Genomic DNA, 24,467 nt, shown 5'->3' with positions numbered 1-24,467 from the left:
ATCCCCATACATTTCAAAATATTCAGAGCAGAACTTTTTTTGATAGCTGAGAACTGGAAACAAAGTAAGTACCCATCAATTGGGGAATGGTTAAATAAAAAGTGGCATTTGAATGTAACAGAATACCGATGTGCTCCATGGGAATACAGAGAAACAGATGCAGAGCCAAGAAAACATACACAGTAACCACAACAACGTCTGTTGAAAGAACAATGATGTGTCCAAAGGTCAAACGCAAATTTAACAAAATCATCAAGATCAAGCAGGGCTTATTTGTTCTACGAGAAGGTGCCCCAACCTAGCCTCCTTCACGGAGGTGGGAGGTCCGCAGGTGCTCTACACTGTGAGTGTTCAGTTGTGCCGATTCTTTTGCCTCTAAAAAACCGCTCTGTCATACGGGAGAACTCTTGGGGAAAGGGATAAACACACTGGATACTACGGTGATGTAAGACAGAGAAAATATCCATAAAAACAAAAAACACGGGAAAAACCTGTAGTTGAACAACAACAAAAATTTCTGATTCTCTCCCCTAAAGTTCACAAGAAACAACAGCCCCCCTCACTGGTGTCGGGCAGCCACAAGACAGATCAGTCTGTCTTGCTCTCTGACGCTGCTCACCTGCTGTCTGAGCTGGTCATCATAGCGCTGCCGAGCCAACTTGTCCTGATACTGGGCTCTCTGTAAAGAGAAAAGGAGGAAATCAGATGGAGGGCCCAAGCGGATAGAAAGGAGGCCCGAGAGCTGGAGGCCTCGGGGTTTGGCCCCAAATGTAGCTGAAGTCATCACAAGCCCACAGCTCTTAGAGAGAGTATTTCTGTGACTGCCCAACCACTGTTACTGTACCTTCTACAAGTAATACTAAGCTTTGAGGTCAGCGTTCCAGCAAATCTCAAGGACTTTAAATTATAAATGGGCTGGGATCTAGCTCCAGAGAAGAAATTTCCAAACCCACAAAATAAAACAGCAGGTACCTTGATGCACTGATTTAAATAATGAATTAAAAAGAAATTCATAGAGGAGCTACAATTCCATTGATCAATAAGCATTTATTAAATACTAACTACACGCCAGACACACAGGTGCTGCAATACAGAGACAAAAAAGAAACCTTCCAGGCCCTCAAAGAGCTTACATCCTATCACAGGAAAAATATACATATAGAAGAATATACAAAAGAAATGCAATGGTTTTGGGGGGGGTTGGAGTGGAGGGCAGGGCACCATAGGCTGGGGCAATCAGAAAGATCTCACAGTGACTTTGAAGGAAACAGGATCACTGGCATTCCTGGCTTGGAGGAGTCTGTGCAAAGAAAGGCCTGGAGACAGAGATACAAGTCACCTGAGCAGGGAAACGCCAGAGCACGGGCAGCAGAGGGGCAGGAATGCATGAGGAGGCTGGAAAGGTCAAAGAAGGGGGTTATCTTGAGTCCCAGAGATGAATGGAGTTGGAGTAGGGCTGCTGACACGGTCTGACAGGAGATCTGGACAGGGAAACCACATGGACAGCACTGACTACTTGAGTCTGTCCTGTCTGCTGACATCCAGTAAATGGAAATCAGGAGAGAGAGTAGTCTTGGGGAATTCTCTGCACTGGATCATTAAATCACTGGTGGTGATGAAGCCACCCACTGAGAAAGCGGAGAGAGAAGAGTGCCCAGGATGGAGCTTTGGGGCACACTCAGAGGGTAGGAAGGGACCCAAGAGTTCTCTCTTGGGAGGAAGCATCCAGAGAAGACAATCACCAGAGTCAGGCACAACAGAGAAGTCAAAAAGGAGAACTGAGAGAACAGTATTAGATTTGGTAGCTAAGTCCCTGAAGGTAGGGCAGCAGTAAGTACAGTAAAACCTCCAGTGAGTCGGATACACACTGGCTATGAAAGTTGAGCCAACTCCCTCACCTCCCAGCTCTCATCTGCACTGGTGAGGAAGTTTCTTCATCAGGAATTTCCTCTACCAATGAAATCACAAGTCCAGGTCAAAAATAAACAAAGGAGATAACTGATAATTTTGAAAAGAGCAATTTGCTGAAAGACAAGGTGGAAAGCCAGACTACAAAAGGCCAAAGACAGGAGAGGAAGTTGAGGCAGGGAGTGCAGATAGCTTTTCTTTTCAGAGATTGGCTGTGAAAAGGAAAAAAAACTCAAAGGCCAAGAGCTTTCAAGGATAGGAGGGTCTGGGAGGGATGGAGTAGGGAGCTGTGGGTTGGTTTGGTAGATGACCAAGGACATGTGAAGGAGCTGGACTTTGGTAGGAGAAAGGCCACTTCCTCATCAGACTGAAGCAGAGGAGGAAAGAACAAGGGATGCGGTGAAGGGACTGGTAGGTATAGAGAAGGGGAGAAGATGGAGAGCTGGCTGACTAGCTCTGTGTGCTCAGTAAAGGGTAAGGCCGAGAGCTCCATGCAGAGTGTGGGGGGAGGTACTGTGGAGGCCTGGAAGAAACAGCCACCATGGGAAGGGAACAGTTGCTATCATGGGTTGGTGCATCAAAGGCTGGCCTGGTTGACAGGAAGACACAGCAGCACAGTATGTAGTGCAGTTTTTCCTGGTGCCATTTGTGAAGGAGGAGGAAGAGGTCAAAGTACAGGTTCTGACTGCAAAGAGGTATGGGACTGGAAAGCAGGCCAGAGCCCTGGCCAACTCTATGGTAGGAACTGGGAAGGACAGAGATGACTGTCTAGGAGCATTCAGAGGGTCAGATGATGGAAGGGGACGATGAGAACTAAGAAGAGTTTAGAACGGGATGACAGCAATTTAATAAATGAATAAATAAAGCGATAAAGCCATTTCAGCACTTTTGATTACGGAAGGGAAGTCTTCAGAAAGACCCCCCAGAATTACCAGGGACACTGATCCTTTATGTGAATCAGTCACACCTCCCATATTTCAAGATAATCACGAGACTATACAACAAGTTTTAGGTGTAACGACCTGGAATGAGTACTATCTTTTCAATAGCCTTCACAACCATCACACTCCCTCTGCCAACACCCAACACTGGCAGCTCCCCCCCAACAACGCCAAGGTTCTTACTGCCTGATGCTGTCTCGTTTCCTCATTTAGCGTCTTCCTTCTCTCTTCCGCTTGTATCCGAACCTGCTCGTTCTTCAGCTGCTCCACAGCAGCTTCGTATTCCTTTAAGAAGGATAACAGTCAGGAAGTGAACACATCTGCAGCCAGGGCTATGGGGAAAACCAAGCTATGAGTGCTCTCCATGAGGTATCCCTTTAGGTCCAGCTCCCTCTGGAACAGCTGCCTGTGAGCAAAAAGTGCCTCAAAGACCCAGGAGCGTTCTGCTGCTCCTGAGGAAGCCCACTGATGTCCAGACGCATATACACACTCCATTAAAGACAGGCATAAAAAGACACAGAAACAAAAACAGATACTGTAAGAAGCCGTGAAACACATTAAAAAAAGCAAACTAGCACTTCTAGGTCCCTAACCTCATGTTTTGGAATGCTGCTATACTGTTTGGGGAACTGAATGTTATTAGATGAACATCTGAGGCTGTACTGGGCTGGAGGCTGCCTGGCCTTGTACACAAAGCCTAGGCCTTATGACTGTGTATATCTATACCTGGCCAAGCCCTTCACCTATCAAGCCAAGTAAAGTCAACTTCAAGACACCAAAATTTGCCAGCTGTGGTCCACCTCAACCTTCTTTTTCTCCTCTTCTTCAATCATGGGCTAAAATGCAGTAAAGCTGGAAATCACAACATCTAATGAGAGACATGAACAAGAAATCAGACAACTTACTTTAACCTTTGACTGCTGCTCCAGCTGCAAAGTCTGCTCCTGCATCTGTGCCAGACTGAGTGCTTCCTTGGCATGTCCTACAGGGCAATGGAGACAAACACTCAGAGAGAATTTGTGTCACCGAAGAATCCTAGCCCATTGTAAGAGTCCCCCATGTTTCTCTTTGTTTGGCATGCCATACTGCTGATGTGGGTCTCTCCCGAGGGGCTCTGCTACACACACACACAGACACAGACACACACATGCGCGCACTCCTGTCTCTCTCCAGACCTTTGCTCACACAGTTTCTTCCTCCTTTAGTCAGTCCTCTGGCCTTTCTTTCTGTCCATCCTCATCTTATTCATTTGACAAGGTCTAGATGAACCCCCACCTCCATTCACTTCTTCTACCCACAGAAACAGGCAATTCCTGTGTGAATTTATTTTGCATCTCTCAGAACATTTAAATAAGCACTTAACAAATGCCTACTGAACTGTGGTTCCCTTCAGGAATATAAAGATTCTAAGTTTATAATGTCCAATTACATAAAAAGTGTCTAACAATCAATCAGCAAGCATTTACTAAGCACCTACTATGTGCAGGTCATTGTATCCGGGATAGAGAGACAAAAATGGAACAACCTTCAGGGAGTTGGCATTCTAGCGAGAGTTTACATATTGAAGACACTGAAGGCAGTTTTGGAAGGGAGGGCAGAAGCAGCTAGGGTGCTCAGGAGACACTTGGAGGAGAAGAGGAGTTAGTGAAAAGCACTGGATGGCCAATGTAAAGAGACAGGGGGCCTGTAGTCTGGCTGAGCTGCAGAGTAATGCAACAGAGCCTGGCCTAGGGGCTAGGGCCACAACACCAAGGGACTAAAGGAGAAGTCAGCAGAGTTTGTCTTTAGTGGATTAAAAATGAATATATCAAGTTAAGAATTCTCAGGACTGAGTTCTTATCCCCTGCATGAGGCAGGATTATTTGACCAGAAATTCTGGTCAACCAGTCACCCAAATGAAAAGAGATACTATAACAAGTGGCTGCAAAAAAGTGCTTCATTGTAACAACTGACATTTATAGATGGCTTTGAAATTCACCTGCTTCACAAACAGTTATCTCCTAACAAATGCCCTAGAAACAATGCTCTGGATAAAAACATGCCCCAGAAAAGAGAGAGCTGGAGCCACGGCTGCCCAGTACCAAGAATCCGGCTCCAGTGAGGCTCGGAAGCTAAAAGCAGAAAGACTCAAGATTGGCCTTGCCAGCTAAAGCAAGCCTTCTCCAAGGAGGAGCACATCACACATGAATGGACACCAGTCACAGAGGGAAGGTCTGGTCATTATCCAAGAGGATGCTTCACAGCCATCTCTGCTGGTCCAGCCACAGAGGTAATGGGAAGGCATGCTGACCTCCCTGGGACTGTACAACAATCAAACTTTCTCCAAAGGACAAATCATTGAAGAGATGGGAAAACATGGTCCTCAATATCAGCATCCCTATCTGCTCAAATCTAATCAAAGCTAACCAAAGCCAAAGAATAAAATTCAAAGTCTAGAAGAAACAAGTGAGAGGAGCCATGCAAAAGAGGGATGACATATAGCTCTACACAGGTTTGACACCAGTTAATCATGGATGGTTCAGGGGGGTTAGTGAAGGGGTCATAGGTTCACTCTATGACTTCTGATCCTAGGCCACAGGTTTACCTGTACCCTGGCCAGACAACTGACACCTGGAGTCCCAGGGAGACCTGTGGAAAATGCTACAAAGAAACATGGCCAACATGGAAAAATAAATCGATAGTCGATGTTATTATAGAACCGTTTCAGTCATGTCCAAATCTCTGTGACCCTATTTGGGGTTTTCTTGGCAAAGATACTGGAGTGATTTGCCATTTCCTTCTTCAGCTCATTTTACAGATGAGGAAACTGAGGCCAACAGGGATAAATGACTTGCTCAGAGTCAGACAGTCAGTAAATATTTAAGGCTGGATTTGAACTTAGGAAGATGAATCTTCCAGGGCCAGTGCTCTATCCACTGGGTCTTGAATGATAGGGTCAAGGGGGAGAGAGGGGGGACTCAGTGATGGGATTGACAGAAGCCAAAGTGCTGGGTGAGAAAGGAAAAAGGAGAAGACTTGGCTTTGGCTTCAGGTGAAGGCCTCTGAGCACTGCAGGGATGTCCTCAGGATGTTTAACAAAGTAAATAAAAGTACAATAAAACAAAATGGTGTTAATTGGTGGTTTTCTAAGTCAATATGCTCTTCACAGGGTTCGTTTCTCTCTAAGTTTGAGGCTGTTGGCTTAAGGAGGAGGCCAAGCTGGCTACAGAGTGAAGGACCTTGAATGCCAGGCTGAGATCAAAGAATAATCAGGGAATAAATGAAAATTTCTGAGGAAGTAACATAACCTAACGTCTCCCAACTGCCAGTACCCTCCCTCTAGGTACACAGACACACACACTCTCTCTCTCTCTCTCTCTCCCCTTTACTCCTTCCCCGCTCCCCCCGCCCCCCAGAATGAGAACTCCTTGGAACTGGGATGCTTTCTCTTTTTTTGTCTTTGTAGCCCCAGCACCTGTGACTGGCACATAGTAGGTGCTTAATCAACGACTGGTGACTGACTGGCAGTGGAATGTGGAACAAACAGGAAAGGATGCAGGGAGGCCTCTGGAGAGGCAAGCTCCAGCAAGGAATGGAGTGGACACCTCGCAAGAAGCTGTGCAGAGAAAGAAGAATCAATGAGCCTTTTCAAATACCCAGTGGAAATGCCATTTAATCTGGCTTGAAAAAATGATAATGGCAGCATTATCAGAGAGATGCCACAAGGAAACGGGGCACATGGGGAATTGAAGGTGATGGTGAGGGCAGCACCAGCAGGATAAAGAAGAATGAAATCTGAGAGGATGGCTCCAATTCCCAGCACTACTCACTATGTCTATCCTTGGGCAAGGTAATGGGTCTCTGGGTCTCAGTTCCCTCATTTGTAAAATGAAAGCTAAGACCAGGTGACCTTTAAGATCCCTTCCCAGACCCAAATCTGTGACGCCATGATCCTACTAGTGAAGACATTCAGCAACTAGTTGGAAGTACTAATCTAGAATGTGGTAGAGACACGAAGGAGAGGGAATAAGTGTTTATGAAGCCCCTACTATGTGCCAGGCACTACGTACTGTGCAGGTATTATCTCAGTTGTTCCTCACAACAGCCTGATGAGACAGATGCTAGAATGATTTCCATTTTACAACTATGGAAACTGAGGCAGACAGGTTAAGAGCAAAACTATAGGCATATAAGCCTGGAGAGTCACCTTTACAAGTGACAGATGAAGAGAGGAAATGGATAAAGTCACCAAATGATCACAGAATCCAAAAGCTGAAAGGGACCGACTAAGAGGCCTTCTAGTCCAACCCATCCACAAAAGAAATCCCCACCATAACATACCCTACAAGGAGTAAGAACAGAGAAGACAGAAGAGGAGAGAACTCTACAAAACACACATTTTAGGGGTTGGGAAGAACCAGTGAAAGCAACAGCAGAAAGACATGCCTGAATAACTTCACTACCAAGCCATCACGCAATCCTTACTTATCCCAGTCTGGGTTGCGCATGGAGTGGAAATGAGTTTGGTTGATGGGTGGTGGGAAAAGATAACATGATCATCAACCACCAAGTGTTTAGAGTATAAGGGCCCACATTAGTTAGGGAAAAGAAGAAAGACAAGGTCCCTGTCCTAATGGAACTCAAAGTCTAGCGAATACACATACACAGACAATTACAGGGGAGCTGTAACAAGCTATCCTGTTGCCAAGGCATCCTATTCCCGGCATTACTTGGGTCACTAGGAGGAGAAAGGAACTTAGGAGTTGGTAGGAATGTCCTGCATTTACTCATACTGACAATCGATGGCCAAAACAGATACTCGTCGCTTTGCTTGAGTCATGAAAATATTTTGCTTTCATCACCAATGTTCAAGGAGAAGGGTTCAGTCCTGGCTCCGAAAGCAGTGGTATGACCTTGAACATTGTTTTCCCAAGTGTAAAATGAGGGGACAAGGTTCTTTCCTGCTTTAATGTTACTCTGCAGTTCTGTTTAGTAAAGATAGGTGGAGACAGCACCTCCAGCAAGTGGCCATCCTCATCAACCCAGTCCAGTGACCATTCTTTCCAAAGATCTCCAGAACTTAAAGCAGGGTAGGTTATTAAAAATGAAGATAAGCCAATGGCAAAAGAATCCTACCCTTAAAGACAACTCAGTTCAATGCCTTCTTTTCGCATCCCTAGGGAGAGGAAATGATAAAGAAATGCTAGATATTCACAGCGGGGCTCCTCTAATGCTCTGGCCTGCATTCTCTTCTCCCTCTATACAGACAGTTCTCACTCTATGTAAATTTGCATCATGCAAATTTGACTTTATGTAAAGAATTCTGAAAAAAACCTGCATTCAAAAAAAAATATATCAATCTTAACTGTATAGTACTATGTGCTCTCTTTGCTCCTGCCCCAGGTCTGTACTCTGCAGCATCTCACTACTCCACCAAGAAATCCTAAAAGGAAAAAAAAAAATCCTCCAAGAGAAAGCAGAAGAATGGACATGGGTAGAGACCACCTCTACTAGTACAGAGACCTTAGCCCTCCTCTGTCTACCTCTGTCTGTCAGCACCTGGGTACTGTGTGTCTGTCATTCATCATCTACCTTCCATGTCCTTGTCCAGTCCCTACATGGCTATCCCTCCTTCCCTTCCCTCTGTTCTTCCTCTTGGTTCTGACCATGCCCCGCACGGCCCCTTTCCCTTCCCCAAGTCAGCAGGCAAACATGCAGTATGTCAAAACTGAGATTTGAAGCATGGTCTACTGTCAGACTCTTTTGCTTAATCTCATCAGCTCATACAGGTTCATGTTCATTTACAGGCGGACGATCTATTTGTCCAGCCCTGACTTCTGGTCTCACACCTCCAGCTGCTCATAGGAAACCTCTAAATAGATGTCTCCCAAACTTCCTAAATATATCTTGAACTTGATATTTCCTCCCACAAGCCCCTGCCCTCATCCCAATTTTTCTGTTACTGTCAAGAGTACCAGCATCTTCCCAGATACTTAGTCTCAAAACCTAGATGTGGACCTTGGCTCATTCCCTTCCTCTTATATCCAATCTCTTGCTGCCAAGTCCTGTCAATTCTACTTTGATAATATTGCTGAAATATGCCCCCTCTGTCCTCTGACACTGCTACCATCCTGGTGCAGATCCTCATCACCTCACTCATGGACTACTGCAATAGATGTTCTACCTTCAGTCTATCTCTTTCCACTCCAGTTAATCCTCCACTCAGCTGTGAAAATGATCTCCCAAATGCTCAGGTCTGATCTCTACCCCCAATCCTCCTCTCCCATTTGATCAACTTCTGGCTCCCTATTGCTTCTATATCAATTATTACACCCTGTTTGGCATTTATTAAAGGGTCTCACAACCTATCCCCTTCCCACCTTTCTCATGCCTTACACAATCCCCTTCCCTACCATGTAGTTGGTGATCCAGCGGCACTGGCCTCCCTGCTGTTTCTCACACAAAACACCTCCCCTCCCACCATTGGGCATTTTCTCTGGCTGTCCCCCATACCTGGAACTCTCTCCTTCCTGGCTTCCTTCAAGCCCCAAACCAAGCCTCACCTCCTACAGGAAGCCTTTCCCAATCTTCCTTACCTCTAAGGCCTTTCCTACATGGATCACCTCCAATGTACCCTGACCAAGACTTTTGTATAGTTGTGAGCCCTTTGAACTCAGGGTGCTTGTTTTATTTTTTCGCCTTTCTTTGCATCCCCAACGCCTTAGCACAATGCTTTGCGCACAGAAGGCGCTCAAAGAATCCCATACTGAGGAATACTTAACCCTAAGGTGTCCTGGGAGGTGACAAGTGGGCATCATTTCCCCTCTCCCCTCCACCTTCAGGCACTGCCCATAGATCAAAGGGACCATGGCAGAAATGAGGCCGGGGGAGGGGGCGAGGGGGCAGGCCTAAGGTCACGGGGGTCAAAGGGCAGCGTCCTGCCTCCAGGTCCAAATCCACACTTTCTACTCGCTCCCACAGGGTCCCAGCGGCCCCACGTGGTGGCGTGGCAGGGGCCCACAGGCGGGGACGAGTCAGGCTTCCCATTCCCTCAAAGGAGAAATCTTAGACGTGGGAAGGCCCTAGCCTCAGTTTCCCCACGAAGCAGGGCAAGGGGGAGGGGGAGGGGCTCGCGTTTCCAGGTCTGCGAGGCCGGGAATGGGAGAAATGACCCCGGGGTGACCCACTCACGCGAGTGCTCGAGCTCCCGCGCCGCCTTGGCCGCGCGCTCCAGGCCCGTGGGGTCGAAGTTGCTCCATTTGTCCTTGGGCGTGGGTCGGTCCCCGCCGCCTCCCGCCCGGTCTCCGCCGCCGTCTCCTCCTATCGTGGGCGGCAGGGGCAGCACGGACCCCGGACTCTCGCCCTTGGGACCCCTGTTGACACCAAAGAGCCACGACATGGCGGGGCCAACCCCGAGCCCCCCACGCGAGCCCACCGAGCTGAGGCGCCTGCACACGCGGCGCGAGCCGTCACGCTGCGCCCAAGGCGCAAGCGCAGAAAAAGAAACCCGTCCCCTCGGGGGGCGGGCGCTAGGAGAACGTGCGCCCCGAACCTCACGTTAAGGGACGTTCTACCTTCGGATTGGCTGCGGGCACGCATGACTCCTCCCTCGCGTACAGCCCCGCCTCCTTCGCCGGCCAGCGAGACTCGGTCTCGCCGCAACCCATTGGCTGCCCCGACTCCGGGGGAAAGGTGGTCGGGGCGGGGCTGAGCGAGGTCGTCGGAGTCGCCGGCAACGGAGGCCGAGAGGGAACGGTCAAGGGCGTGACGGGCCGGAAAGAGGGCCCGTGCCCGTGTCGTCACTTCCGCCTAGCAACGCAGAGCGGTGCCCCGTTGCTAGGGGACGCCGGGCGGTGTTCAGGCCATGGCGGCGCCTAAGAAGCCGGTACCCCCGGAGCCCCTGAGCTTCGTGCTGCGCGGGCACCGGGCCCCACTCCGGTGAGTGCGAGCGGCAGGAGGAACCGGAGACGGCCCGAGCTGGGAAAATACTGGGGAGATCACTGAGCCCCATCCACCCCACTTTCCTCATTGCACCGAAGGGGAAACTGAGGCCCAGGGAGTGGAACCAGGGTACTCAGAGTCACCCAGAGAATCAGGGTCTGGAGCACTAGCAACCGAGGGCACCAGGGAAGGCTTCCTATAAGAGGTGGACCCCGAGCTGAGCCTTCATTCACTGATTCAACAAGCATTTATTAAGTGCCTAAGATATGCAGTGGCCGTGCTAGTTTCTAGGGGTGCAAGACAAAACCGAAATAGTCTCTGCCCTCACGGGGCTTATATTCTACTGGGGAGGATACAATTAAACAAGTGTTTAGTGCCAATGGTGTGCCAGACAGTAACTGTGCTAAGTGCTGAGGATACAAAGAAAGGCAGAAATTGCCCTGCCTTCACTCAAGTGGGGAGATACATGTAAGTAACTATGTATATACAAGAAAGGTCCAAAAGATATACCAAGTGATTTCCATGGGGAAGAGGGAGACAGTAGTAGAGTCTGGAGGTTCCCCACCCCTGATTCTGGAGGAATGCTTTAAAGACCGGGGAGGTGAATTTACTTAACCTGGAAAGAAACCAGGGATCCTAAGAGGAGAAGGGGAGAGAGGAGGCCATGGTTGGCTGGTTGGTTGTTGTCCTTCGTCTTCGAAGAGGACCAAAATGACATCACCATGATAAAATGAAAAGGGAGGCCATACTAAGCATAGGGATGAGCCTCTACAAAGGTATGGAGGTAGGAGATAGAATACCAGCGTCAAAGAGAGCAGTTTGTCTGGAACATATTGTAAATGAAGTTGAGTAATGTTCAGTGCCTGGAAAAGCAGGCTGAAGGTACATTGTGAGAGACTTTAAATATCAAGCTGAGGATTTTGTATTTTATCTGAAAAACAAGGGGGAATCACCAAAGATTCTTGAGTAGGGGAAGTAACATGGTCAAACTTTTGATTTAGGGGTTGGTTTTTTTTTTTGTTTTTTTTTGTTTTTTGTTTGCCAATTGCGTGCAAGATGGGTTGGAAAAGGAAAAGATTGCTAGACAGGAGTCCAGTCAGGCATTTGTAATGAATGTTTATTGGATTGTAGGATGGATGTGATCCAAGTAAGAGGTGATTTAAACCTTATTGAGGTTGGTGACTGGGAGAATAGAGAGAAGGGGAGGGATACCATATACGTTGTGGAGATGGAATTGACACGATTTTTGACAAATGGTTAGACCCTGGTTGGGGTGGAAGGGGAAGGGGAAGAAAAGGAAAGGATGAGTTGAGGATGATGCCAAGAAGTTTGAAAGAATTGTGGGTCTCAAAGGGGAAATAGCATGTTCTATTTTGAATGGGTCAAATTTGAAATGTCGATGGGACATCCAGATGGAGATGTCTAAGCAGGCAGTTGTTGATAGGGTACTAGAGTTCAGGCGAGTGATGAGAGTTTGATAGATAGACCTGGGACTTTTCCTCCTCATAGCCACCTCATAGAATCCCTTATGTCCTCCAAAGCAAAACTCAAAAACAACCTCCTACTGGCCTTTCTTGGGCCACTCTTCTCATCTCACCTCCCCCGAGTAGTCTTTCTTTTATGTACTTCTATGTATCCATGTTGTCTCTCCATGATAGAATGTAAATTACTCGAGACAGGGATTGTTTCATTTGGGGCTTGTGTCCTTATTGCCTAGCCTGGTGACTGATACATAGGAGTAGACCTGTGATGATTTGAGGGTAAAGAACTCAATAAGCAAACTCCCTCTACCAATGCAGATTTTCACCTGCTCTACCCCTTAGATTCTTGAAGTTGCTTGGGGGCACTGGGAGGTTATGAAAATTGCAGAGTCTCACAGCTGGAATGTGGCAGTCAGAACTTAAACCCAGGACTGAAGATAGCTCTTTATCAGCCCAGCCAAATGGTCTGTGTGGCTTAATAAATACTTAGGGACGGTGAAGAGGCACCATAGTGCATAGACTGGGGGCCTGGAGTCAGGAGGACTCATCTTCAAGAATTCAGATCTAGCCTCAGACACTTAATTGGCTGTGTGACCCTGGACAAGTCACTTAACTCTGTTTTCCTGAGTTTCTTCATCTGTAAAGTGATCTGAAGAAGGAAATGACAAATCACTCTGGTATCTTTGCCAAGAAAACCTCAAATGAGGACACGTAGAGTAGAACGTGAGTGAAAATGAATGAATTAAAAAAAAAGACAAACAAAAAACATCCCACCAACAACACCAACCTTGTTGGTTGATTTATTGGGGCATAATAAAAACAATTGAACCCAGAGATGATGAGATCAACAAGAGAGAAGGTATGGAGATAAAAGAGAATAGGGCCCAGGACAGAGAGCCCTAGGACAAGTAGGAGGAGAAGCAAGAGATAGAATTGTCAAGAAAACCCAGGCAGAGGAGGGTGTATAGGCAGGAGGAAGGGGTAGCCAGCAGTGTCTGATGCTGTGAGGAGGTCAAAAAGGATGAGGACTGAGAAAATGCCATGTGATGTAGCAATTAGACTGTTAGTGACCTTGAGGAGAGAAGCATCAGTTGAATAGTCTGACCAGAAGCCAGATTTCCAGAGGCTGAGAAGTAAATGGGAATAGAGGAATTGGAACCAAGAAGTATAGAGGAGTATGAAAGGGAAGAAAGAAATAGGCCCATTGCTTGAGGGGGTACTAGACTTAAGTGAAGGTTTTTTATGTATCAGTGAGCCGTGGACATGTTTGTAGAAAGGACGGAAGGAGACCAGAACTGGAGAGAAATGGAAGATTTATGGAGGCTGGGCTATGATCACAGGGATTGGTCCAGGAGGAGGCTGGAGGTAAGAAGATCAAAGACAGAATCAGAGGGGATGGCTTTGGTGAAAAGGATGACCTTTTCATCAGCAAAGTGGCAGACACTCTACAGAGTTTGGAGGCATAGGTATAGGACAGAAAAGAAGCTGGAGCTGAGGTTTTCTACAGAAGAAGAAGAAGAAGGAAAAGAAGAAGAGGAAGGAGAAGAAGAGGAAGAAGAAGGAGGAGGAGGAGGAGGTGGAAGAAGAAGAAGAAGAAGAAGAAGAAGAAGAAGAAGAAGAAGAGACAACTTTTTGGAACAGGAGTTTTGGGGAAGTGTGAGAGTCAGTTATGAAGTTCCTGAGGCCAATCCTAAGTGGGGTATGTGCCTTGCAATAGTGTCTCCCCAACTCCCAAGCATCCATTGACAGGTAAAATATTCCAGGACCTTAGCCAGACTTTCTTACCCTTTCTTTCTTCCCCCAAACAAACAAAGGTAATTTTATTCCCCCCCCTTTTTTTTTAATTTTCACAAATAAATAACCCTTTTTCCTGTAGCTGAAAGAGTGCATGGAGGTTATGGGTTTGAGGTGAGAAGATTTCTTTGGTCTGGGAGAACAAACTACACATTTGACTCCAGAAGTGCTATTTCTCATCATTCCTTGAGAAAACCACCTGGACAACCTTCCTTGGGGATAGGCAGAGGGCATGGACTTTCCCTTAAGATGCCAACAAAAATGCAACATCATCACCTAGCTATGTTTTTGCCTTGACTCCAGAGGATGAGAGAAAAGTCTTTTGAGAAGGGAACTGAATGTACCAATATGAGCATCAAGGTAGCCAGGGTTGAAAGAAGGCAGCTAAATTTCCCACGAAGCCTTTCAGTTGTTTTTCAGTCACATGTGACTCTCCATGACCCCATTTGAGGTTTTCTTGGCAGAGATACTGGAGTGATTTCCCATTTCCTTCTCCAGCTCATTTTACAGATGAAGAAACTGAGGCAAACAGGATGAAGTGACTAATATGTGTCTAAGGCTGGATTTGAATTCAGGAAGATGAGTCTTCCTGACTCCTGGCCTGGCACTCTATCTACTATACCACCTATAACCCTTAGGGTACCTTGTAAGAATGTTTCCTCTCTCGAAGGAACTGTAGGGCTATCAACTAGGAGAAGCAGGTGAACCAAAAGAAGAGAAAAACGAACAGGCCCAGAGGCAAAGAACTCCAGGGGCTTCTAGAACTGAGGATTTCCCCGGTGGCTACCAGTGAGGCTATCCCCATAGCTCTAATTAGGCCCCTAATAGGGGGCCTAGTTTATCATAGTTTATCGTAGTTTATCTACTGCCCCTTCTTGGTCATCCTCGAAAACACCTAGAATATTCTCCATTCAGTTAAAACAGAACAGAAATCCAATTGGGGATGATTTTAAGCCTGAATGTAAGAGGGATACCAAGAGAAAGAACAAAAGGGAGGAAATGCTTGACTTTCTCTGATAATTACTTTTGTGTGTATTGTGTTTTATGAAGAGAGAAACGAAATGAATTTCTCAGTAATACTCAGAAAACTGCCCTTGGCCAACATCATAATGCTCATGAATTAGCCAAGAGTCAGGCATCTTCGGGCAGCCTGGAAAACACTTCATGGACTCAAGAGGAAGAAATGGGTAAGGATGAGTGGGCCCAGGCCTCACCAGGTTACATGGCAGGAGCCAAGTCCTTATCCCTAAAATGGAATGTTTGCCCACCATAGGCTGTTGCTGGGGCAGCATCAGGAGCATAGGTTCTGCTCTCAGGGAGCCTACAATCTGATTAGGGGAGGGCAAAGGAGTAACAATATTGCAAGGGAAAATGATACAAGTGCAAAAGGAAAGGTCCCAAAAAGGTGCAATAAGAAATCTGAAGAAGGAGAGAGGGAGAAAGAGAGAAAGAAAGAAAGGGAGAAAAAGAAAGAAGGGAAGAGAGAAAAGAGAGAGGGAGAGAAGGAAAAGAGGAGGGAAAGAGAGAGGGAAGGAGAAAGAAAAGAGGGAGAGAGGGAAAAGACAAGGAAAGGAGAGAAGAGAGGGAGGGAAGGGAGAGAGAAGGAGGAGGGAGAGAGAAAAAGGAGAAAGAAGGGAGGGAGAGAAAGGGAGAGAAGGAGGAAGAGAGAAAGAGGAAGGAGAAAGAAAAGAGGAGGAGAGAGAAAGGGAAAAGAGGGAGAGAGAGAAGAGGAGGGAGAAAAAGGGAGGAGGGAGAAAGAGGAAGAAGAGGGACAGGGAGAGGGAGAGAGAGCTGGCACATGGGGGAGGCATCTGAGGTGATCCTCAGGGCAGGGCAAGGGGATGGAGAGCAGGGCCCATTCCAGAAGGAATGGTTCTGTGGTTTGACTGCTGTGCCCACAGCTGAGGGGCTTGAGCAGACTGCCGGCTGTCTGAGGTCAGGCAGTAGGTATGAAGACCTAAGTGGGATGGCTTGCACTCATTTGGTCAGCACACACAGGGCTGGGCCTTAGGGTGGAACTACAAGTATGAACATAGATGAACTTCCCAAGGACTGGGGGGGCATGGAACCAAGTCAGAGTGCCATTTAGTGGATATAACCCCCCCCACCTTATCTAACGCATAAAATAACTTGCTTAAATTTTTAAATGATCGTTTCCTTTAATTTCATGTTATCGTACTCTGCTTGTTACAGAGTAAGATGTTTAGGATTTTGCTTTCAGAGCTAAGGCTGCCCAGGCTGCCCTCTGATACATAGTAAAGTCCTACCTCTTCTCCTGTCTAACATGACATGAATGCACTGACCAGGTTCCTTACGCAGGGCTTATAGTCCTGTTTGTCTCTTCACACTTTAGAGTTGTTCTCCACTTGGAGAGTGCCCTAGAGGTCCTCGCTCCTTTGCAGTCACCATTACTAGGAAAGCCTGGGATCTGGGTGGAGATGACAAAAGGTCCTGTCACAAGTCTGGTAACTGAATGACATGAAACCCTGTGATATGCAAGATCTTAGATTGTATCTTCCTTCTCCAATTGTGCAGCTGATTTGTCTTCTCAGAAGGACAGTCCCACGATTGATGACCTAGAAGAAAGTCTACAGAAGCTGAAGGTCCAAGTGCGCCCACGCTTGGCCCCCAGCCTGAGTCTTGACTCTGACACTGCAGATGTGTCTGGTTCGGATGCCGCTGACCTCTGGAGTCCTAGTCAGTCTCTGTGGTCTGAAGATCAATGGAGCCCATCTCCCCTGGGGGAGAGGGAAGCCCTGCTGAAGGTGCCCATGGACTGGGGACAGTGTCTGAGCCCCCAGCTCTTGTCCAGACCGTTGGAAAACAGCTCACACCTTAGGACTTCAGGCCTTCCAGTGAGGTCGCTAGCTCCAGGCTACTACAGAGCAGGCCTTCTTGGAAGTGAGGTGCCCATGAGTAGCTGTCTACCATCTCTGGCCTTGGTGATGGATGGATCCCCTGCACAGTCCTTCCCCCCTAAACTAGGGGCACCTCATGTGATTGGTGTAAAGTCTTTGCTGCCTCCTAAGACCCCGGTGAGGTCCTGCTCTCCCCAGAGGAGAGGCAGCTCTCCAGGGGTACCTAGAGGCAGGTCTCTTTCTTTCACCCGATCCCATTCTTTCTCCCCTGCTTCCAAAAGGACGAGATGGGTCCGGTCTCACTCCCAGTCCCCTAGGCCCATCTGGAGACCCACCTCAGCCAGAGCCAATGCTTGTGCACAACCTCCCCCTCAGCTCATCCGACCCGGGGGGAGCAGAAAGAAAACAGTTCTGACCAGACCATCTCGATCTCGAACTTGTAAGCCTGGAGCCTGGGCTGCCCGCCAGACCTGCATGCCCCCTGAAACCCAGGAGGAAGAAGCCCTGGGCCACTCCTGGAGCCCTTATTGCCTGCCTGTGCCTGGAATCTCCTCCCCCCTGGTTCAGGAGATGAACAAAAGGTAACGATTAGAATAGGGCTACACCCTTTCCAGTTTGCAGACCCTGCTTTATAGTTAATAACTCGTTGGAGACATATAGCAATCCTGGGAGGTAAATGCTGGTATTATTCCCCATCTGTAAGATGAGAGAAAATGGGCTCAGGGGAAGGGATTTGCCCAGGCTCATACAGTTAGAATCTGAGGCAGGATTCCAACCTTGGTCTACCAGTCACCAAGTCCTGTGTGCTGGCCCCAGCTCTTCCTGTCATATGGGTGGGATTTTTCCCATAAACTTCAGACTTAGCCAGGGGTTGTATCTGCACCTTTCAGAGAAAGCGTCATTCTCAGGGCACACTTTCACCAAGTATTTACTCCACAAGTTGCCACTTTGTGGGGTAATGGTGAAATGAAGGTGTCTCTTTGTGCCCAAGTCACAATTTCCATCTCTAAGGGGGTCTGTTCCATTGGCCAGTTGTGGCTTTCAAAGACACAGGGCCTGGAACCGCTTCGCTGGGATGCTGCAACAGCACTGATAGGCTCTTTCCAGCAGCCCCAGATGAGCCATCACCTCCCAGTTAGTAGTTGCATTAGCACTCCTTAAATTCTTATTTGAGGAATATGTTTCATATGAGGGGAGGTGGTTTGTGATGGTTTGAATAATAGTTTGGTTTTTTTCCCCAGCTATATGTAAAAGCAATTTTTAACATCTTTTTTTTTTTTTTGAGTTCTAAATCCCTCCCTGATACAGCAAGCAATTTGATATAGGTTATGCAGGTGTAGTCATGCGAAACAGGTTTCTGGTTGCTTGGTATTTGTGAGAAATGGCTGTTGTGTTAAGAAAAAAAAAGGATAATAGTCTTTTCTTTAAAAAAAAAAGCACAAGATTTAAAATGCTCATTTCAGTAATTTAGCAACTATTTATTGGGCACCTACTACAGCCCAGTGGCAAGAGGGTGGTACAGTTCAGGTAGGTACCCATGCCTAAGGCCAGTCACTAACACACCATTTGTTTGACAAGTGATGTCTTGGCTAGTAAAGTCAGAGGGGACAAGGGAAACTTGGAGAGTGGTTGTAGTGGTCCAGGGCCAGAAATGGGGTGAAATGAAAGGGCTACCATGACAGCTTAGGACCCCAAGTCTGTGCATTACAGGTTCTTCCAGACCCTTGAAGAAGGCCGTGTGCATCAGTCCCTGGGGACCATGGCCCCCATCCAGAAAGCCTTGACACAACTCCGTTTGCAGCACCTTCGGGCAGAGGAAGAGTGGGTATTGGAGCTGAAGAGGCAGCAGGAACTGGAACACATCCGTGGCCCCAGGTCCAAATGGTAAGTACTGAGGTGCCCTGGGAAGGAGGTCATGCCCAGGCCATTCCTGTATCCCCCACGATGCTCAGGCGTAGGTGCAGGATGCTCTTGGTTACTCCCCTTTCCTTAGGAATTCTGTTGGACCTCCTCTTGTTTCTCCTATTAGAATTGGAAAAGGGTCTGTATTGTGGGTCCTCTTTAACCCACATTTTTAAAGTGCTCCAGGTAACTAGCGGGTTGCATCTTCATTTTCAAGGAGGAGTGAAGGACAGCTACTGAAGCTCTCTTCTTCAGCCTCGCCTTGGTATGGAGGGAACGGGGGGTGGGAGGGATTGGGGGGCGTTTCAAAGGCTCTGCCAGGAGACCTCAAACTCCAGCAAGTTCTTCCAGTCTGGAGAACTTTGAAGTCTAGACTTAGGGACAGACAAGCCATGGGTCTGCTGTCTGTGAGCCAACCTGACAGCACAGGGCATCTCTGGGCTGGCCACACCAGGGACAACCCCCACCAGCAGCATCAAACACCCTCAGCAGTAGCCAAGTTAAATTCTCTAAGTGGTGAATAATATTTTTTAAAGACCTCATCATCAATATGAAGACTTCCAGCCCATGCAGACATAGTGGTAGCCAGTTTTCTGCCTCTGCTCAAGAATGAGGGGCCTTGATGGCTCCTGGGCCTACCTAGGATTCATGCCAATGTAAAGCCAGAAGGAAGATGGCAGCTCATGGCAGCTGTGCTGTGCACCACCTCCCACCCCCACTGTCAGCCTTGTTGTAGACAAAGTTCAGTCCTGAGATTTCTTGAGATACCAGCTGGTTCCATTTCCCATTCCCTGACCCAGAATGGCACTTTTGTTGGGCTGGTCCACAGGCCTGTTTGGCTAGCTCCTTTCTGCAGCCTGGGAGGTGGTCTCTTTGATCTTCCTCTGTTGCCTATCTTTCCATCCCCACCTCCAATTTACAAGCCACTAGAGGTCTTTCAACCTCCAAGCCTTCAATCTATGAGCTGGGATCTACCTGGTCTTACCTTGAGTTTCTTCCTTTATGCCCAATAACAGGATGCTACTAGGCAACCCTGTCTAATAGGCAAAGATCTAAGTGTCAGAAAGGCAGAGACAGAGTAGTCTCTGCTTGGGAAAAAAAATTACATAGCCCATAAAAAAATGGAGGGACACTGAACTAGGGAACTGGGAGCTGCACATGAGGCTCAAAGTTTAACTAAACTAAGGCATTCTGCTCCTGAGGAGAAATGCTGTCCCTATTCCAAGTGGGCTGTTATTTCAGATGCATTATGTTCTGTTTTGTTTCCCAGCTGCCCCGTAGCCCAAAGTCAGACACTGGGGTGTTTGTTCTAGGAGAATTTTGACAGTGTTTGTTAGTCTGTTTCTACAGAAACCGTTCATTCCCCAAAGGAGGAAGCCCCACATAAAATATCTGCACCAGGTTGGCCCCTGTTGTGATGGACCGCACACATGGCTGGTCACACTCCTGATTTTACGTGCCATTAGAAACCCAGGGGAGTGCCCAGCCTGCTGGCTGCCCTATGACAACATGGGAACATATAATCCCACCCTAATACCTTGAGTGAATACTTTGCTTCCAAGGGCTCAGAGTGAGTGTCTGGAAGACGTCTGCAGCTCTGCTTCCAGATGCAGGATGGTCTGGGGCAGAGATCAAATCTAATAAACTCACACCCGAGCCTTCGTTATTTCAGCAGATCTGATGCCCTGGCCTTTTGCTGACTAGACACATGCCCCAGAGACAGATGCTATGAGCTCTCAGCTCTGGGCCCCTGGATAAAGGGGGAGGGGCACATTCCAAGCACCTGTCATCATCGTCTCATTGGGCCCCCCATGCTCTGGACAAAGAATCAACTGGATACAAGTAATAGCACTGCATAGCAAATTCTGGGAGGCTGAGCAAGCTCATTGTACTCAGAGCCACTCAGTAGAGTCCCTTTTATCAATTAAAACGGTGAGTTTATAGAACTAGACAACTGTTTAGTTTAGACAACTGCCCCCTGCCCCCGTTATCCCCTTACAGTAAGCCGTTTTAAAAGAGTGTCTAATGTGGGATGAACAGGTAAGCCCTGGATGGGACACCCCTCACTCTGGCTCCACTGCTGCCCTCAATCTACCCCTGGACAGCCCTTCATTCTTGACATCCTGGGGGTCCCTGCTCAGAGTCCAGCCACCTGTGCTGTGTCACGGCTCTGCGGGCCAATACAGCTGTTCCTTATTTTCAGGTACGAAATGAAAAGCTCCCAGTTCCATTATGAAGCCCACAAACATATTGCCTTGCTGAGGAGGAGCCAGGACTCACCATTCCTCTGTGACTCCACACAGGAATTGGCTTCCAAGGCCAAGGAGTTTAACGAGGACTCCAGGCCTACTCATCTGGATTCCTTTTTCACTCGGCAGGATCATTAGTGACGGGATTGGAAGGCTAATGAAGCTATAGGCTGAAGCCTTAGAATTCTCCAGGGTTCTCTAGCCTTGTGGAATAGAGATCCCAAACCCTAAAGGAGCCTTCATTTGAAAGTGGAAGAGATAGCTCTGCTTACTGATTGGACAAAGACTGGAAGGTCCCATCTTGGAATAGAGAAACGTGGAGTCAAAACAAGACGTGGGCTTCTCTCTCTCTTTTCTCTCTCTTCTCTCCTCACTGCTAAAACTGAGCAGAGAAGGGTTGGCTTCCTCTGGAGAGATATTCGTCGATTCATTCACTTTCTCAAAGTGCACTTATTAAATCCCTACCATCACCAACTGCCAAGTGAGATGCAAAGTTTAGCTAACACAACCCTTGTTCTCATTCAGTTCAGTAAAACAAATACCAGGTGGGGCTCTATACATGACATTCAGGGAGCTCACAGCCTCTTCTAGGGGATAAGATAAACAGAGAGAACTGGAATATACAATATTACAAGATGAGTGCCCCCAAGAGTCCATGGAAGAAGGTTGTTGCCAGCCCTGACTTGGGGGGATAGGGATCACGGAAGTCTCCCTGAACTAAGTATCGGTAGTGGTGGAATTGGGCTTTGAAGAGTAAGTTAATATTTAAACAATCAAAGGAGGGAGGAAGGATGCTAACCTGCAAAGCCTGGGACAGGAGCTGCTGGTGTCAGTGTTGGCCACATTACAAACGAGATGAAATAAAAAGTTCTGGTCGATAGTGTTTGAAGGTACCCAGCACTTCCCAGTGCTTTGGGGTTTTTTAAAGTATCTTTATTGTGCCTAATTAACTGTCCAGGGGAGACATCAGAAGCAAACAGATCGGCCCCATTATGTGATTTTTCCCCCTAACATTTAGACAGCTGAATTAAGTTTGTTATTGAAATGTTTGGTTGAGTCAAAAGCTAGGTATTTGGGGAGGCAGGACAATCATGTTGGGACTGATTAACAAAATCCCATTGAATGCTCCTGTCTTTGATCAGACATCATAAGATACACCTATTTTTATTGAGGAGCTTTCGTGTGATCATTAGCTGGCAGCTCAGAACACAGCATCCCCAAGGGGGCAATGCCAGGGGGCCAATTTCCCCCCGAATGACAGTGTTGTGCACCAGGATCAAACAGACTAGACTGACTGTAGAAGCTTCAGGCAGGGTGGGAAGTGAGTCAGGTGCTCTGTGGCCAGGAGGGGGCGGTGCAGCCCCAGCTCCGTCCCAGCAGCCTGCTTGATGCTGCTGGCTTGGCAAAGGAGAGTTTTTAGTCCTGTTTGCCAAGGGCTTTGACCTACTGAGCCGTTGGGCTTTAAGGGAGGTCACAGCCCCTATACCTGCTGAACCATAGTGAGGGAAACAGCTGCCTCTCGCTGTCATTGTCCCTAAGCGGTGCCCTCTCCTCTGACTGGGAGTGGAGAGAGAGAGAAACAGACAGAGAGACAGAGAAACAGACAGAGAGACAGAGAAACAGAGATTGAGAGAAGGGCAGAGAGACAGAGAGGGATAGAGACAGAGAGGTGGAGAGGCAGCTCGGGGCCAAAGGACAATAAGAAAACACCAAGATTTTATACACACTCATACTATACAAAAAAATCAGTCAGTTAACATTGAGTGCCTACTATGTGCTAGGCACTGTGCACTAGGGATACAAAAAGGCAGAAGACGGCCCTTGCTCTTAAGGAGCTTATGGTCTAATGACATAGATAAAATATACATGTGCACATTCATGCCTATATACAATACTTGGGTTTTCACCCATGTCTTTGGGTGTAGTGTACTACATGGGGCAGAACTGCATGCCGAGGCCCCAGCTATGCCATCAGCAAGTGTATACTTAAAAGCCCCTGGGGTCAGAGAGGTAAGTGTAATTTGTACCGGTAATGTTTTCTCTAACACTATCAAGTCAGATAATCAAAACAAAAAAAAGCCCTGATTTGTAGGGTTTGCCAGGGGTCAGATGTTCATACTGCAAAATCTAACACTCAGCTAGCAGCACACCCATTGTATGTATATAAATATATCTTACAAGTAGTGTGTGTGTGTGTGTGTGTGTGTGTGTGTGTGTACGCTAACTAGGTGGTGCAATGAGTAGAGCTCCAGACCTGGAGTCACACTCCTCTTCCTCCAGATCAAACCTCAGACACTAGGTGTGTGACCCTGGGAAAGTCACATAACCACATTTGCCTCAGTTTCCTCATCTGTAAAATGAGCTGGAGAAGAAAATGGCAAACTGCTCCAGTATCTCTACTGAGAAAACTCCAGATGGGATCACCAAGAGCTGGACATGACTGAAAAATTACTAAATAACAGTAACATGTGTACACATACATGTATGTATACATACACATACATGCACATGTGTGTATACACATTCACACACACAAATAGATATATACATGTTTTCTATAGCCATGTAGGCTTCCTTTAGGCTGTCTTTAGGTGATATCTGGGTCATAGAATCATAGATTTCAAGCTAGAAAGGATCCCAGCAATCAAATGAGGTTAAACGTAAAATGAAATGGTGGATAGAAGCACCATATAAGCATTAACCCTTCAGCTCATCCCTCCTGTTTTATGGATGAGGAACTGAGGCCAGAGAGGTCCATTGTACTGTAGGTGCTCAGGGCTCCATGGGAGGGGCTGGGCCGGGCTCATCTCAAAGGTCTTCTCCCAATTCACTGCAGCCTCTGACCCAGGACCCTGGAATGCTCTGCAGAAGGCCCCACCCTGCTGATTGTACATTGAGTTCATGCTTTCTTCACCTAGGACCAGCTTATGAAAGGGGTAGAAGCTGGATCAGGGCAGCTCTGCTTTGCCTCTCTCTGGGCTAGGTGGGGTTCCGTTGGCCGGGGTGGGGGTGGGGCTCATCTTTCAGGCTACTCAGCAAACTCTGCAGATGTTTCTTCTCTATGAGTTGTCATCATTGTTGCCATAGCTTGCTAGGGCTTTAGATTTTTGCAAGGTTATTTCCTCCAATCTTCTCATTCTCATTGTGAATGCTCATTGCCTGTCATTTTGTGGGCAGGAAAGCTAGTAGGAGACAAGATTTCCACCTTCTACCTCGTGAATAGGCAGCTTGCTCGGTGTTCCCATGGAACACCATATTTATTCCCCATGGAGCCTTTCACACAAGACACCTTTAATAAACATTTATGGAATTGATTTGTCTTGTTTCAATACTGTGGCCCATGAAATCTACCTCCATAGTCCCTAAAATGGGCCAGGTGGCTATTTACCTTCCTTCTGCAAATGCTTTTTGTTT

The 24,467-nt window shown here is 47.4% G+C and overlaps 2 protein-coding genes across 3 annotated transcripts in view; one reads left to right on the top strand and one right to left on the bottom strand.

Annotated features, from left to right (window-relative positions):
- ATAD3A (ATPase family AAA domain containing 3A) overlaps window positions 1-10,355 on the bottom strand; it is a 60,267-nt gene extending 49,912 nt beyond the window's left edge. Inside the window, exons 1-4 of the mRNA XM_072608512.1 lie at window positions 10,020-10,355; window positions 3,755-3,831; window positions 3,033-3,134; window positions 620-679 (exon numbers count right to left, since the gene is read on the bottom strand). Coding sequence (XP_072464613.1) covers window positions 620-679; window positions 3,033-3,134; window positions 3,755-3,831; window positions 10,020-10,227 — 447 coding nt within the window. The 5' untranslated portion in view covers window positions 10,228-10,355. The remainder of the gene's footprint in view (window positions 1-619; window positions 680-3,032; window positions 3,135-3,754; window positions 3,832-10,019) is intronic.
- On the top strand, window positions 10,326-21,527 carry LOC140504026 (uncharacterized). 2 transcript variants are annotated; one of them, XM_072608514.1, is made up of 5 exons: window positions 10,326-10,766; window positions 15,095-15,231; window positions 16,580-17,483; window positions 18,613-18,786; window positions 21,008-21,527. In XM_072608514.1, exons 1-5 carry the CDS (start codon window positions 10,693-10,695, stop codon window positions 21,189-21,191), a joined length of 1,473 nt encoding a protein of 490 aa, XP_072464615.1. In that variant the 5' UTR covers window positions 10,326-10,692; the 3' UTR covers window positions 21,192-21,527. The 2 variants fall into 2 exon arrangements, with proteins under 2 accessions (XP_072464615.1, XP_072464616.1); XM_072608515.1 differs by lacking the exon at window positions 10,326-10,766 and adding an exon at window positions 10,993-11,237.
- The last annotated feature ends 2,940 nt before the right edge of the window (window positions 21,528-24,467 follow it).

This window comes from Notamacropus eugenii, chromosome 5 (genome assembly GCF_028372415.1).
Source record: "Notamacropus eugenii isolate mMacEug1 chromosome 5, mMacEug1.pri_v2, whole genome shotgun sequence".
Taxonomy (NCBI): Eukaryota; Metazoa; Chordata; class Mammalia; order Diprotodontia; family Macropodidae; genus Notamacropus; species Notamacropus eugenii.
Note: the sequence above shows the minus strand (reverse complement) of the source record. Positions and strands in the feature narration are given on the sequence as shown.

What these genes read in the sequence shown, in the direction of transcription:
- LOC140504026 (XM_072608515.1), top strand. Translation starts at nt 11,149, where the DNA reads ATGGTGTGCCAGACAGTAACTGTGCTAAGTGCTGAGGATACAAAGAAA. An exon ending in ACTCAAGTGGGGAGATACAT is followed by an intron (nt 11,238 to 15,094) that starts GTAAGTAACTAT and finishes TGTTTTATGAAG; the next exon opens with AGAGAAACGAAATGAATTTC. An exon ending in GTTCAGGAGATGAACAAAAG is followed by an intron (nt 17,484 to 18,612) that starts GTAACGATTAGA and finishes TGTGCATTACAG; the next exon opens with GTTCTTCCAGACCCTTGAAG.